At 37.2% G+C, this 15,000-nt stretch overlaps 1 protein-coding gene across 1 annotated transcript; it reads left to right on the top strand.

The window, feature by feature from the left end:
* The first annotated feature begins 1,018 nt into the window (after positions 1-1,018).
* LOC116252640 (uncharacterized) lies at positions 1,019-13,541 on the top strand. Its single transcript, XM_031627044.2, has 10 exons — positions 1,019-1,583; positions 2,809-2,874; positions 3,039-3,219; positions 6,073-6,269; positions 6,545-6,595; positions 6,692-6,783; positions 8,836-8,951; positions 10,439-10,545; positions 10,823-10,927; positions 12,902-13,541. Exons 1-10 carry the CDS (start codon positions 1,263-1,265, stop codon positions 13,040-13,042), a joined length of 1,377 nt encoding a protein of 458 aa, XP_031482904.1. The 5' UTR covers positions 1,019-1,262; the 3' UTR covers positions 13,043-13,541.
* Positions 13,542-15,000: the final 1,459 nt, after the last annotated feature.

The following is a 15,000-nucleotide window of genomic DNA, read 5'->3' as shown; positions in this document are numbered from 1 at the left end:
CATCCGTATGTCACAATAATAACATGTTATATATATATATTGCTACTTCATTTATTTGCATTTTATGGCTCCTCACTATTGTTTTACAATTTGTTGTATTTTTGCATTATAAATGTTGCGACTTTCGTAATTTTATTATTAGCATTCAACCATCAAAAAAGGATAATACTTCTGTTAGTTCAAATCCATTTTACTATTAGTTTAAATTGGTTGATTAACAACTTCATGATAATATCGTATAATCAAGATTGAAATTTTTATTGTATTTGATTTTTCTAACGCTTCCTAAACATGAACAACTATTTTCTTTGGAGTCAGGATGCTGGATGCTGCCATTAGTGTTATAACATCTATCAGGCATCAATGCAATTAGGGGCAGAGCAAAAAAATTTGTGTGAGAGGGCTGAATTAAAGTTTATAAATTTTGATTGAGCAAAAATATTATTTTTAAAAATTTTCATAAAACAAATGAAATTTTTTAATATTCAAATGTAACTTTTTATTCAAAAAAATATTTTTTTTAATATTTAAATGTAATTTTTTTCTAAGGGGGCCCGCGGGGCTTTCACTTCGGAGACTTCGGAGGCAGTTGAAGGTTTTGACTTTTAATCGGGGGATTTTTTTTTTTGTTTTACTTAACCCGAATTTCATACATAATTTACTTTCAAGTTTACCTTTAAACCAGAAGTCACCTGATCAATGCGCTAATTGAATAACGGGAAAACATATTTATGCTGGAAACCATTTATCTGCCGTTGTTCTTTGCAAGAAAACAGACTCGTTTGGAGAACTCCTTGGTACGATTAGCTTATAGGCAAGATCAAACGAATGACTGATATTAGATCAACGAATATAAAATACTTTAACTATGAATGTAAGTTGTGTATAAGAAGAACATTCCTCAATTCCAGCAAGAATAGATCCTGAAATTGATCTTCCTAACAGTTTTTTTTTTTGTTTTTAACTTAGAAATGTTGGCAGTCCCTGGGCTGGATTATCAAATATAAATTTATCGAAATAAACCATGAAGAAATCTCCCCGAGATTTTTTCTGTTCACCGTTGAGTGGCCGCCTCAAAGACGACACCGCAGAGATAAGAGTGGAAGCTCCATTCTCAGGGCACAGCTAACCAGGCACAGCCGCCGATTCCCCTCAAGCCTCACTTCTGAAAGGGAAGAGAGTGGCTTTTGGGTGCTTGTCGTCTTCTCGTTTCCTTGTTCTTTCTTTTTCCTCTCTTCTCCCCACCTACCCAACAGCCACAAATGGCTGCCTCCGTCCCCTCACTGGGCTTCGCGGCCACGTTCGTGAAACGCCACGCCGCAGTTCAGGTCCAAGCTCATACCTTCCTCTCCCGGCCTTTCGCACTCCTCCCCCGCTCCATCAGCCTCGCCTGCATTAGAACTCCGCCAGCTTCTTCGCTCCCCAAACTAAAGGCCAACTTCCCTAAGTTTAGGAGGTGCACACGGACGGTGGCTTCCTCCGCGGCCACAGCGCAGAACCAAGGGGAAGATTTGATCTCCAAGATTCCCCCGGACAACCGAATCCCTGCCACCATCATCACTGGCTTCCTTGGCTCCGGAAAGGTACTTTGTAATTTGCACCAGCGAGTTATTCGGTGAGGTCGAACCGTTGCCATGGCTAGTTTTTCCTCGTCTCGAATTTCATGTCTGTATTTCAAAGCCGCAAATTCCCCCAGGTGCAGTTTCTGTTGTACGCGCTTCGCCGAGTTTCGGTTACTACGGGAAATTTGGCAACGGAATGGACGTTAGTTAGCATGTAAACAGTGGCGTAAACTAGCGCAAGAGTATATAGGAGCAATGCTGGGAATGAATGAACTATAACAAGCTCTCGGTGGCGACGATGAACTCATTTTATGTGAACCACTCGAGCATGAGCTCTTTTTGGCTGCGATATGAATCTCAGTTTTTTGCTCTGCATTAATGACAATCTGATTGAGCAGAAACCGGGCTGCATTTCTTTAAGGAACAACATTTTGTTTTCTTACAACACATAGGACATAACCTTGAAGAACTTCTTTGATCTCCCTTTTCTGATTTAAGATTCAATTTCACATGTGTTAATGAGCTTCAGCTGGGTCATCTTTAAGGGCAATTTGTGTGAGAATCACATGTTATGCCTGATAATCTTTTTAATAAATGCATAATTGTCTGCTGACATCTTTCTGAAAGCAACAACAATTTCTGTTCCTTTCGTGTGTGTTTTCCCACGGGGTTAAACTTATATTATCAAGGTCTATTGTGTTCTTCCGTTAGTTAGCTTTTTTGGTATCGACTTGAATTTGTATACAATTCTTTTTGGATAAGTTTTTGCTGTTGCTAATAGTTTACTCGTTGTTTCCATTAATACACAATTGTCTGCTCCTATATTGCTGAAAGCAAAAAGAAAAGTTATGGTCCTTTCATGTGCTTTTTTCCCCCCAAAAGACTTGTTAAGTTTATATATCAAGGTTTATTATGTTCTTCCGCTTGTTACTTTCTTTAGATCACTTGAATTTATGCATAAACTCTTTTCTTTAAGTTTTTGCTGTTGCTAAAAGTTTACTTTTTGTTTTCATTGGTACATAATTGTCTGCTCTTAACTTTGTGGAAGCAAAAAGAAAAATTATATTCCTTTCATGTGTTTTTTACCAAAAGGACTTGTTAAGCCTATATGTCGAGGTCTATTATGTCATTAATTAGTTTCTTTTGAGATGGATTTTGAAGTTTCGCTGTTGATAATGCCTCACTTTTTGTTAGCTGCTGCTGATAGTTATTGACTTCTGATGTGCCCAATTTTTTGGCAATGCAGACAACTCTTTTAAACCATATTTTAACTGCTGATCATGGAAAAAAGATTGCTGTCATTGAGAATGAGGTCTGTGGTGGTAACATTTCTTGCTTTAATCCAAGTTGATTAATTTTATGTATACTTTCTTCTACTCCTGCAGAGATTCTTAATGCTCTGGTATGCTAGATTTAGTTATTGAGTTCTGTACATGCTGCTGTATTTAGTATTGATACACAAATTTCTATTGTTAGTTTGGTGAGATTGATATTGACGGTTCACTGGTGGCTGCCAAAACAACTGGAGCAGAAGACATTATCATGCTCAACAATGGTTGCTTGTGCTGTACGGTGAGAGGTGATCTAGTTCGTATGGTCTCAGAGCTACTCGATAAGAAAAAGGGGAAGTTTGACCATATTGTTATAGAGACAACTGGTATGACATGCTTCCAATATTTCTTTGTTCCGCACTCTGTCAGTTGAGATGTGCATTCATTGCAATGTGTCATATGTTTCTGCGTATAAATTGCAGTGAGGTTGGAAGTGATATCAAAGTGATCTGGAAATTTGGTAAGTTTGATTAAGAGGACTATTGAAGTTAGAAGTACATAGAGAGCATAATTATAATCACTTTGGAAGAAACTAAGATTTATATGAACTGATGAGCAGCAGATGTGGAAGGCCATTAAATGTATGAGTTAGTGTTTAAGTCACTTAACAATAGCATGAGAAAACAAAATATGCAAACAGAATATTGGAAAGCAACAAACCCTTTTCACTGTTCAAGACTATGGTGAACTTACTTTATTGTTGTTGTTCAGTTGAACATCGATATCTTCTGCAGAATTTGACAACATGAAGATCTATTGTAGCTTCAGTTAATTTCTATCAAATTTGATGGCCATTGAACTACTTTATGCTATTTAAAGAATCAGAATGGAAATCCATGGGACTGTGTCTTGTGAGAGTTTCATATGGATGTTGTCTTAAAGTAGAAATTCTTCCATGTTAAACATGCTTATGTTATCCCAAAATTGTAAAGTCTCTTCCCTTTCCCACCTTTTTCTGCTCCACACCAAACAAAGAAAAGGAAAGAAGAAGAACAAGAAGAAAAAAAAATCTCATTTCTTTTTAGTCTCATTAATCTAACTGTTGGAAAAACGGAAGTCTATGTTGCACTAACCCAAAATGATAAAAAAGGTGCCATCTGTACTAACCTGATAAAGTAGCTCCAAACCAATATAGTTTAATGACAATCCTATTTTCAGTAGTTATTGACTTCTTGATGCTTTAACCATAGAGTCTACAGATGCTCTTATTAACTTGCAATTCTACTATGAAGTTGTCAGCATTAGGAGTCTAGTTCAATATCCCCCTTCATATGGGTGCCCCTTATTTGGTTATGGAGCCATTGCATGGAGGTGGCTTCTACGGTTCAGTGGGATGTGCTTCATAATATGCATGTCTGTGGTTGGTGTGGAGGGCGTGCACATGGTAATTGCAAAGAAATCCATGGTGAGTGAATGAAAGCCATTGTCTATTCCAGCTATTTCATAACATATGCAAAATACCCAACATCGAGTCAGTGGAACCAACTGCAGATCCATCTTCACTAGAACTTACTTTAAGAGCTTTCAGCCCTCTTGTGGTAATAATGAATCTTTCTCTCACTGCTTGGAAACTGATAGGTTCATATGATAAATATGTCTGATGCATGTGTGCACTCTGCATATACTAAAATAAATCAAGCTTTAGCAAATGAAAATCATTATTTAGTCCAGCTATTTTTTGCACAATGCTGATATGGATATACCCCATGTTGACTTATTGGTACCAGGTGCAAATCCATTTCCATTTGAACCACTTTTAACTTTTAAGGGCTAACATGTACTGCCAGTCAGCAAATTGTCTTCTGTCATACTATGTCAAACTCTATTTGGACTATTTTACTTCTCTCCCACATATAAATTGAAAAAATGTAATTATCAATAACATGGAAGAAGGTGCAATAAAAAAACTTGGGAGCTAAAATGTTTGACACCCGACAAGGAAATTTGGTTCATACTAGACAACATTCATTAATGGCCAGATTATAAATTTTGCAACAGGCTTGTACATGTATCACACCTGCAACTTATGTCATTGGCCACACCAATCTTTATAATTTCCAAATTGAACTTATCAGGGGAATGAGATTTCAGATAAAACATAGTGATCATACCAATCACATACTACATGGGGTAAACCATATTCCATTATACTTGTTCATTCAATCACTCTATGACAATTCACTCAAACATTCATTCATACATACAAAGGTGTGTCCCCCTCAAACAGGTTTCAGTACAAGCCCAGTTACTACTCAAGGCACACATTTAGTGCACGTCATTCCTCATACACCATGTCAATTCATTTACTCTAGAACCGCTTGGCATACTTCTCTCCTAGACTACAATGACGTATCTCACATTACCTAAGCGTTTTTCTTTTATACTCGACAGTCTCGCAGTTTAAGCAACCAGGCCCCCAACCCAGCTTCACTAAGTATGACTAAATACAAGTTTCTTTTGAAGGCCTTAGACTGCTCACCTATGTGATCTTGCCAATTTTAACCATCCCACAGTATGATTCTTTCACAATACCATTTTTCAATTTGTATATCCTTTGGGTGCAAGAACAGTTGTGTCCTTTGAGATTGAAGTTTTTTATTTTGGATTTTGGTGTCTTTGTATAAGGTGTCTATATATATGCTTTGTATAGATGAAATGGAAAGCCTAGTTTGTGGTCTAAGCTTTATGTGTTTATACAATGTTTTTGAGTCTGTCACACCGCCAACAGTTTATGTCTGCTGAGCACCTTAAAGGAAAAAAAAATATTGGGTGAGAATTTGGGGTGTGACAGTATTGGTAGACAACATTCATAGATGACCAGATTATAAATTTTGAACTCATGAGATTGGTTATGGGCACACATAACAGACATTTATAGAAGTTCTTTACTCATTTTTGACAGGTGTTATGTCAATTCAGAATAAAAAAAAGGACTTTTCCTTTCTTTCCTTTGAAAAAAACAGAAAACGGAAAAGAAAGCAGGATCGTCTGGTTGAAAACCTAATTATGAGTTTATTCCTCATGTCCTCTATGACTTTGGCACATAGTTGCATCTTGGTTTTGGTTTTGTTTATTCCTTCTCGGAGCTGATTTTGTTAGGTATTATTTAGTTCAATCTAGAGCGTGTCTTGTTTTTCTTCTGTTTTGACATGGGGCTTCCTTATATTGCTTCTTTACAGGCCTTGCAAATCCAGCCCCTATCATTCAAACTTTCTACTCAGAGGACAGACTTTTTAATGATGTCAAGTTGGATGGCGTAGTTACTCTGGTTGATGCAAAACATGCAGGCATCCATTTGGATGAAGTAAAACCAAAAGGTGTAGTGAATGAAGCAGTTGAACAAATTGCATATGCTGATCGTATCATATTGAACAAGGTGTGGTTCATTACATGAAGATTTGCTTGAAAGAATGGGTTTATTCAGTAGCATGAATTTAACTTATGCTTCTATTCTACACTTGGAAAAAATTGTTTTGGATATAGTACTTGGGACTTGGAGAATTTGGGTTCCTTTCTTTTTTATTAGTTCTTTGTTGAGGTCAACATTGTTGCTTGGAAGTTCTTCCAATGTCAGGTTTTTTTCTCTTCAAGACTTCTCTATGGGTTGGAACCACTTCGAGTAATTACTAAATGTGTTTTCATTACGACCAGATTGACTTGGTTGGTGAGCAAGAGCTTTCTTCCTTAGTTCAGCGAGTAAAGGTCATTATAAAACACATTGATTCTTTCTGTAATTGTTTTCATGTGCTCGTTTCTAGGAAGTTTTGAATAATTATTCTTTTGTTTTCATATGTCTAGAATATTAATGGTATGGCTTCACTCAAGCGAACAGAGTATGGCAAAGTAGACTTGGATTATGTTCTTGGAATTGGAGGATTTGACTTGGAAAGGTTCAGTTTCCTACTGTTGCTTCTTGGGATATGTTCATTTTTTTTTTTCCTAGCAGACTAGTAGTTGTCTTAAATATATTTCTAGTTTCTATGCCATTGGTTTGACTGAGATCTAAGGTTTGCAGCTATAGTCTTATTATGATTGTCTTGGACCAGGACAATCTATACTTTGTTTTGAATCTGTATCATCAGATATTGCATAATATATGTTAAAGAGTATTTCTGAAATATTAGAAAGTTAAGGAGGATGTCTTTAAATATTTCCTTATAGTTGTTGGACTTTTTTTGTAAAGTGTGTACCGCCTGCCCTAATCTCTTTTAAAGGAGATTAGGGTTACATTAATGGATATCTCTTTTGGCTCTCTCTGTCTCTCTCCTATCGCAACATCTCTCTCTCTCGTCTCCTCTTTTCTTCAATCTGCAACAATATATATATATATATATATATATATATATATATATATATATATATATGTATATCAGTAGTTTAATTGCCAAAATATTTACTTTTAGATAATTTACTATGTTGCTAGAGCATGAGTTCTTTCTTGTGGTGCCTGAAGAGAAGAATGTGGCCATGTGCCTCCGCAAGAAGTGTGTATTTCTTTCTGACTAAAAGTAAGATGCCAAATTTGGTGTTTGGAAAGGCAACTGAACTTGTGGTTCTCTCAACTCTATCCTAAGTTTAGAGTCTAGACTGATAACGTGGAAGTCATCCCATCAGGGAAGTTCTGATTTTGGTTTTACCCCCGAGGTCTCTATCCAGACTTGTGGATCTTGGGTGTCTGTTGTGTTGGTTCATCCTATCTTCCTGAAGTGAACACGTTAAACGGAACAAAGTGAATCCTAAAGCATTCTGTTGAATTAGAAAGTTTTAGTTTCTGAAATATTTAAAAATAGGTTCTCTATGGACTTTTTCTTATTTTCCATTGAAGTAATTTGCAAACTTTCTACCTCAGCCCTGACCTCTTTATTATGGAGATTAGGGCTAGTTAATCGACAGTTTCTCTCTTTCTCTCTCTCTCTCTCTCAAACTGTTGGCTGTATCACATTCTTTTCTGTTACAAGAGAAAAATCACCTCAAATGGGAAAAAGAAAAAGGCCATGTTCTATATTTGGTCTTTCTACATTTCAAGCCAAGAAGATGGCAAGGGAATTCAACGCAGAAAACAATACCAGATAGCTATTCTTTTCCTTTTTGTGCTTCAGTTGCTTAAAAAATGGCAATAAGGCCACGCATCTCCTCCATAAACTGCACCCTCTATCTGCAAGATCTATTCTTCTGATTGTGGTCTTAAGATGAACCATTTGGCTTAGGCACCATCTGTTGTCTTACATTTTTTTTCTAAAACTAACTAGGGAGGTGGCCAGCTTTTTGGATATATAGGATTTGCTAATTCGGGCCATACATTTTCTGGAACGTTGTTCTAATTGTCCAATATGAAATCCTCTAGCCACCCTTCCTTTGCTATTAAGAAAGTACACCAGCTGGTCCTTCTTTGTGAAGGACACAGCTCGATCTCTGATCTCCTGCAACTTATCTACTTGTCTTTGAATTTTTCTCCCCTATAACAACATTATACTGTTGCACATGCACGTATGACATGAAAGAGCATTTTTGTGTAGAACTCCAGGTCAGAAGACAAAGAAATAGTTTGGTTGAGGCAAACACAAACTGAAGAGTTCTGAAGTGATTCAGAGAGGTGTAAAAAAAAAAAAACCTTTCCTTTTATGTATGAGGCAGTGAATATGTCTACATGGTAGGTATTGGTCTATGGTTATTATGAGCAATGAAGAGATTCAAGAAACGATAGGAAAATCCAGTCTACATGATCTCAAGCTGTACATGGTTAGTTTCAGCATATATGTAAAAGTAGTTCTTTTGGCAGACTGGCCTCAAGTTCCCCTAGAGATATTATGTATTAGTGACTTCAATGGTATTTGCACATGCATGTTTTTCTCTTGTTCGTTTCTTTTAAATCTTATTTACTTGGTTTATAACTCTCTCTAGGTTGCTTCCTGGCCAATGACACTGTTACTTTGACATTACAGGATTGAAAGTGTTGTAAATGCTGAAGAGCCGGAGGACCACTCTGATCATGATCATTGCCATGGCCACTGTGATGATCCCAATCATCATCATCATGACAAGCATGAACATGAACATGGTCAGGATTCAACAAATTGACTGACTCTTCTCTGTTATTTATCGAGCATCTTCTTATGGCATTGATATTGTAAAATCATCAATAATTAAGGTCAGGAATTAAAAAAGAAGCGATAAATAATCAAACAAATAATCTAAGCACCTCTTTCTCATTCATATTGATGGACTTGTGCACTAGCGAAGTGCCATACAGTGATACAGGCATAAACACTTGTGCCAGTAAATCAAAATCGAATTATTTATTTCAGTGAGATGAGATAATAACAAATAAGCCAATTTAAAGAATGAGACAGAAGGAAAAATAGCCCTGTTACATGCTATGGTTGCCAGGCTGACACTCTGAATCTGTTTACTTGCAATATATTTGTAATTCACTTGCCTTTGGATATAGATGAATACAAGTTCAGTAAAATTTTAGGGCTTGTTCTTAACCATTGACAGTTTGACACTAATTGATGGGCTTCTTAAACTGCAGAGGGAAAAAGACTAGATGATTGGAGAGGAGGCCCAGGCTCTAAAGTCCTTACTGATAAGGGGTTTGCTAATGCCTAAAGGAAGCTGACCCCTCTTATTGGTGCACATGACCAGAACAGTTTCTAATGGCCCCTAAAAAATGAAAAGATGACTACAAATAATGAACTACGTGTAGTGCATAGCAGATATGGTGATTCTTGGATGTGTTTTAATTTTTAAGACATGTACTGACCTACTAGTTTCACGTCCCACTTGCACTTAAAAATTTGACTTAAAAATGGTTCAATAGGAATCAACGAGTTTGGAGATAAGGGCTCTGCTGCATGGCTGAACGGAGTGTCTCCAAATGTAATTATGAGACAGGCCATGTCAGAAGTACAAAGCATGAAACAAACATGTGACTGAATGTCAGGATCAGTCAGTCACATTTTTTATTGAACTTCTGCATTATTTATGTCACCCCCTTCAAGTGCAACAGAAAATGGGTGTCATGGACACCTTATCATCTGATGGAGTTCTTAGATGGAGTATCGCATGACTCTCATGACATCCCGTCCACACCTCTCAAACATCCCTAAAGGTGCCAAAACTGTTGGTTGTGTATTTGTGACTATGCTAATCCACTGAACAGAGCACAAGGAGATGTTATCATCTAGATACTCTTATTGAACAAAGTGCTCAATGAAATTTTGCAAGTCCTCATGAAATTCAAGACACTTTAGTTATTGCAATATGAAACAGTCACGGTAACAAGGTAATGTTTTATTAGCTCTAATCAGATATGTTTCAGAGATCTAAGAGTTTGTCTTGTCTCCATTCCATGTCTCAATCTAAGTTTTTCATCTTGTAGTGCTGTGAATGAAGACATTCCACATGATTTTTATACTGATTAATTTTGTTTTAGATGGCAACTTTATAAATTCCCCCATTTATATGCCCTTAATTCCCTTTTTAAAGGGCTGCTATTTTATGGAGTGGCTAAAAGTGTTTTCTGGTTAAATCTTTTTCTCACAGAGCACCATGCAAGCAATCATGCACATGATCATGCACATGATCATATACATGATCCAGGTGTTTCATCTGTCAGCATAGTTTGCGAGGGAAATTTGGATCTAAATAAGGTCTGCCTCTTTACTTTAAAAGTTCCCTATTGTCATTTTTGTTTCTTCACAACGTTTCATCAGCTGTTTGGATATCCTACTGCTTCCATGGTCACCTTCTTTCATTTGTTCTTTGAAACATTAGCAGTTTGTTACATTTTGTCATTTTCTCGTTATGTTTAGTAAAGCAGGAGCTTGTCACAAAATTTCTAATATATGGGAATCATAAATTGTTTAATCTTATATCGTATCTCAGATCTTCACTTGCCTATACATGGTGTTTTTTTTCCTTTGGCAGGCAAATATTTGGTTGGGGACCCTACTGCTGGAGCGCAGTGATGACATTTATCGAATGAAAGGCCTTCTTTCTGTTGATGGCTTGAACGAGAGATTTGTTTTTCAGGTGTGTATGGTACATCTATCCAATGATACAAGTTGGACTTGCTATCTAATCAAGTTTGTGTCGATAAAGTTGTCAAACTAGGAAGCTTAAGGGAGAAATGCAGAAATGACATTAAAAATATTAGGAAGTAGAAGGGCTGGTATTGCTCGCAATGAATTAATATTCAAACTGGTAGCTGCTTGACAATTGAACTAGAAAAAGGTACTGAATGAGAAGCAAAATGAGGATTTGGAAGCAAGCTAATGAGGAGCCAATATTCTCTTTTAACCAAGAAAAACATATGGGAAAAAAATGAAATGAAATATAATATTGAAAACTGAACCATGTCTTCATTGACTTAACAGTTGACACTTTTACTACCTTAAAGTTGTCAAAATTGGAAGTTGGACACAGGTTGGTAACTAAAAATTTAATGTAGACTGGGTTTTCTCTCCCCATTTTTAAATACATGTTTAAAATAAGTGAACCATCGCAGAGGGAACCCGATTTTGTTGAAAAAATGAAGAATATGAGAATTGATGAATGAAAGAACATACAAGATCGCCCGTAAAGCAAAACTAAACCAGAACAGAAAAACAATGATACTGCCAACATAATCTCCTCTTAGAATCCCAATCACCTCTCTAGAAAGCATCCTATCCTGAAAACTCACCGTGCCAATCAATTGACATCCCCAAAACAACTCAGAGTGATTACCAGCAGCCTTCTTGAGCTCTGCCAGAACCCACCATTTCCATTTTGGAATTGTGTGAATTTAACCTTCACCTCCTGAACCATAAAGGGAACCCAGTAAAACAGCTTCCTCAGCAGTGAGGCTAACAGAAAGGCTGATCATTATCAGCCAAGCAAGACACAGAGAAGCAGAAATACAAATATATTTTATAAAGAAATACAAATATGTCTACAAAGAATGCATATCTATATTCATGTGTATATATAGGTTTCAACCAGTCAAAACTGGTTCGCAGTCCCTCTCCTCTCTACCCATCTAATATATTTTTTCTCTTCCTTATTTGAGGCTGGTTTTATTTAGTTCCCCACTGTGTTGTGTGTGTGTATATATATATATATAAGTGAATAGTGACTCTGGTATCAGAGTTACCCAGCTCACTCATGAGGGCGGTTGGATCTATCGTGATGGATAGTTGACTGAAAAACAATGAAAAAAAAAGTGTAAACTAATACTAGATGACAAAATGTCCATTATCTTTCTCTCCTTATTTTTCTTGCAACTGTCTACCATGATGGATCACATGGTCCTCATGAGTGAGCTGGGTGGCTCTTCTAGAGTCCTCATTCAATTATATATATATATATATATATATGAGGGAATGAGTTCAACTATTCCCATTTGGGACTGTTTTTTCAACCCGTCTTTCGTCTCTCTCTCTTTTGTTTTAAAGATTTTTGCTTTCACAACTGTCCTCCTCACCTTAGGATTGAGGAGGGAAAGAGACTTGGAAAATTCAGTCTTTGGACTCATTATATATATATATATATATATATATATATATATATATATATATATATATATATATATATATATATATATAAGCAATTGGTAGAAAGCAGACACTTAGGCCAGGGATAAAAACCAAACCCTTTAATTTTTGGTTAAAAAATTATTTTAAATAAAATATAAACATCTTAATATATTTGTAAAAAGTATTTTGATATAAAACATGCTTTGGTTAAAGTTGTTTTGATAAAAAATGTGGATTTTCTTGTTATAAAAAAGATGATGCTACGTGGGTTATTCATTTTTTCCTATTATAAAAACACTATTAAAGACTAACAAATGATCAACTTAATGTAGCGCTTCACCTTGGCTTTTCAGTCTAGGCATCATCATCAGTCTGTCCAGATACTGTTGTTATTGCTTCACGGCATTATTGCTCTTTTGTTTTTGTTCAAGTCCTAGCTATTTTGATTACAGAAACCTTCTGAAGCTTCATGTAATTTGCTGTGGAACAGGGAGTTCATGATATATTTCAAGGATCACCTGACAGACCATGGGCCCCAGAAGAGAAAAGAATAAACAAGATTGTTTTCATAGGAAAAAATTTGGATGCCAAGGCTATAGAAGAGGGTTTCACAGCCTGCCTACTGCAATAAGGATTGCCCTTGCCCTGGTGTTCGATACTTCTGTAGAGGTAGTGGCCAGCTCTCTGTTTCTCTCTCTGTTTGCCGCAGGTTCATACTTTTGGGTGCTAGTAAATATTCCAGTGTTCGAGCATTTGTTCAAGAGAAACCCACATGTTAGTGGGCTGACAAAAAGACTTCTTCTTAGAACGATATTGCTGCATGGCATTTCTAGCATTTGAAGATCAACAGTCTCCTGCCAACTGATGGATGCATATCTCGAAGGTTGTATTCAGGAAATGGCAGCATATCATGCATGCAGAATCGCAGATGGTATACAATAAGAGCAATCTCGTCTCCTATCTAAGGAGGAAATGGTTGGACATTGGCAGTATGGAAGAACGACCATTACTGGCATACGTACAATGTTTTAAACTTTTACTGTTTATGGCTATTTTGTTGCGACTTAATAAACTTCGGACGAGTATACCGGAGAAAAACTAAAAGTAGCAGAAACAAGCTTTCGAGTAAATCCAATTTCGCATTTGATGAAACTTAGGTTCCTGGTTTCAATTTTAACGAGCCAAGGTTGCTTCTTGCAGAATGGCACAACTACCTTCTGATGTATACGACTAGAAAATGGTTAACAAAAGAAAATCGAAACATCACAAGCCAATGAACGCATTCTCTTCTTTTTCTGGAATTTTCGCAGACGCTCCAAGTTGACGGTTCATATATTTCATTGCCAATAAAGTGAAACATTAAAAAGCAAGGAGTAGAAAACCTAATCAAAGATTCTATATACAAGGCATATTGAAGAACAGAAAAACAACGCGTAGATAGAGAAAATCAGGGAGCAGCGGTAACAGTCCGATCAAACGGTGGCGTTGAGAAGGGACTGGTGGAGGCCCTCCTTGCTGGCGGCTGCCGGTGCCTTGGTCTCCTTGGGTTCCCTGAGGCCGTACTTAAGGCAGAGGCCTACCAGGAGGAGGGAGCCGAAGGTGACCGTGCCGAAGAAGATCCAGGACATCCACTTGACTTCGGAGGGGAGGATGGACCACAGCCTGATTCCATAGTTGTACATGAGGAGGATGGAGACCGGGAGGGTGACCACTTTCAGCGCCTCCGACGACGGCGATTTCTCGGGAAGGAACGACGAGACGGAGATGGAGGCTGCCATGATGACGTAAAGGAGGAAGAGAGTAAGAAGTATGAAGGCGTTCCATGGCTCCGGCAGCGAACCTTCCATGTTGATCAGGATGCAAGATGTTGATCAGGATGCAAGGTTGGCCTTTGCTTCTGCGTAGAGGAAGGAAGACGCAGAGGAAAAGAGGCCCTTAAGGGACGACGGCGACTTCTTGACCTGTGAGATCTTTCGCCCCGCCTGTGGTCGATTTGGGGAAGAAGAGACTTCCTTTTTATAGCTATGTATGACAGAAGGCAAGGGAAATTGTGCAGGTAGTTTCCTGGAAAGACGTTTCAGACCTGACGCTCCTTCTTAGCATGTTAGCGTTTCATAGCCCAAGATCTTAGATCCGAAGCTGATTTAAGATCCGAGGATCTCATATCCACCTTAAACAATCTCAACCCCTTTTCCTTTGTATGTTTGGTGCTTTGTTCTTCTTCTTCTTTTGTTCAATCCTCTCTCTCTCTCTCTCTCTCTCTCTCTCACACACACACACACATACATGTATCTATATATATATATATATTTCCTATGTCAAATTGAAATACTGTTTTCAATGTTATTAATATTTTTCTTCTCTAGTCTTTGAAATAAGTGGAAAGCCATTGTTTTAGAGTTATAGGGTTTTGCCAACAACTTTAAAAGCTTATGTTCCATGGTCAAATAAACTGAGTGCACAAACTTCTCTAAAAAAATTGTAAGAAGAACTGTTAGTCTATTATGGAGAAAACTACAAGATTTATTACACTTATGTCAGAATTCAAATAAAAAAGTCTACAACCCATTAATTAAAATACTGATTGGG

This window comes from Nymphaea colorata, chromosome 4 (genome assembly GCF_008831285.2).
Source record: "Nymphaea colorata isolate Beijing-Zhang1983 chromosome 4, ASM883128v2, whole genome shotgun sequence".
NCBI lineage: Eukaryota > Viridiplantae > Streptophyta > Magnoliopsida > Nymphaeales > Nymphaeaceae > Nymphaea > Nymphaea colorata.
Note: the sequence above shows the minus strand (reverse complement) of the source record. Positions and strands in the feature narration are given on the sequence as shown.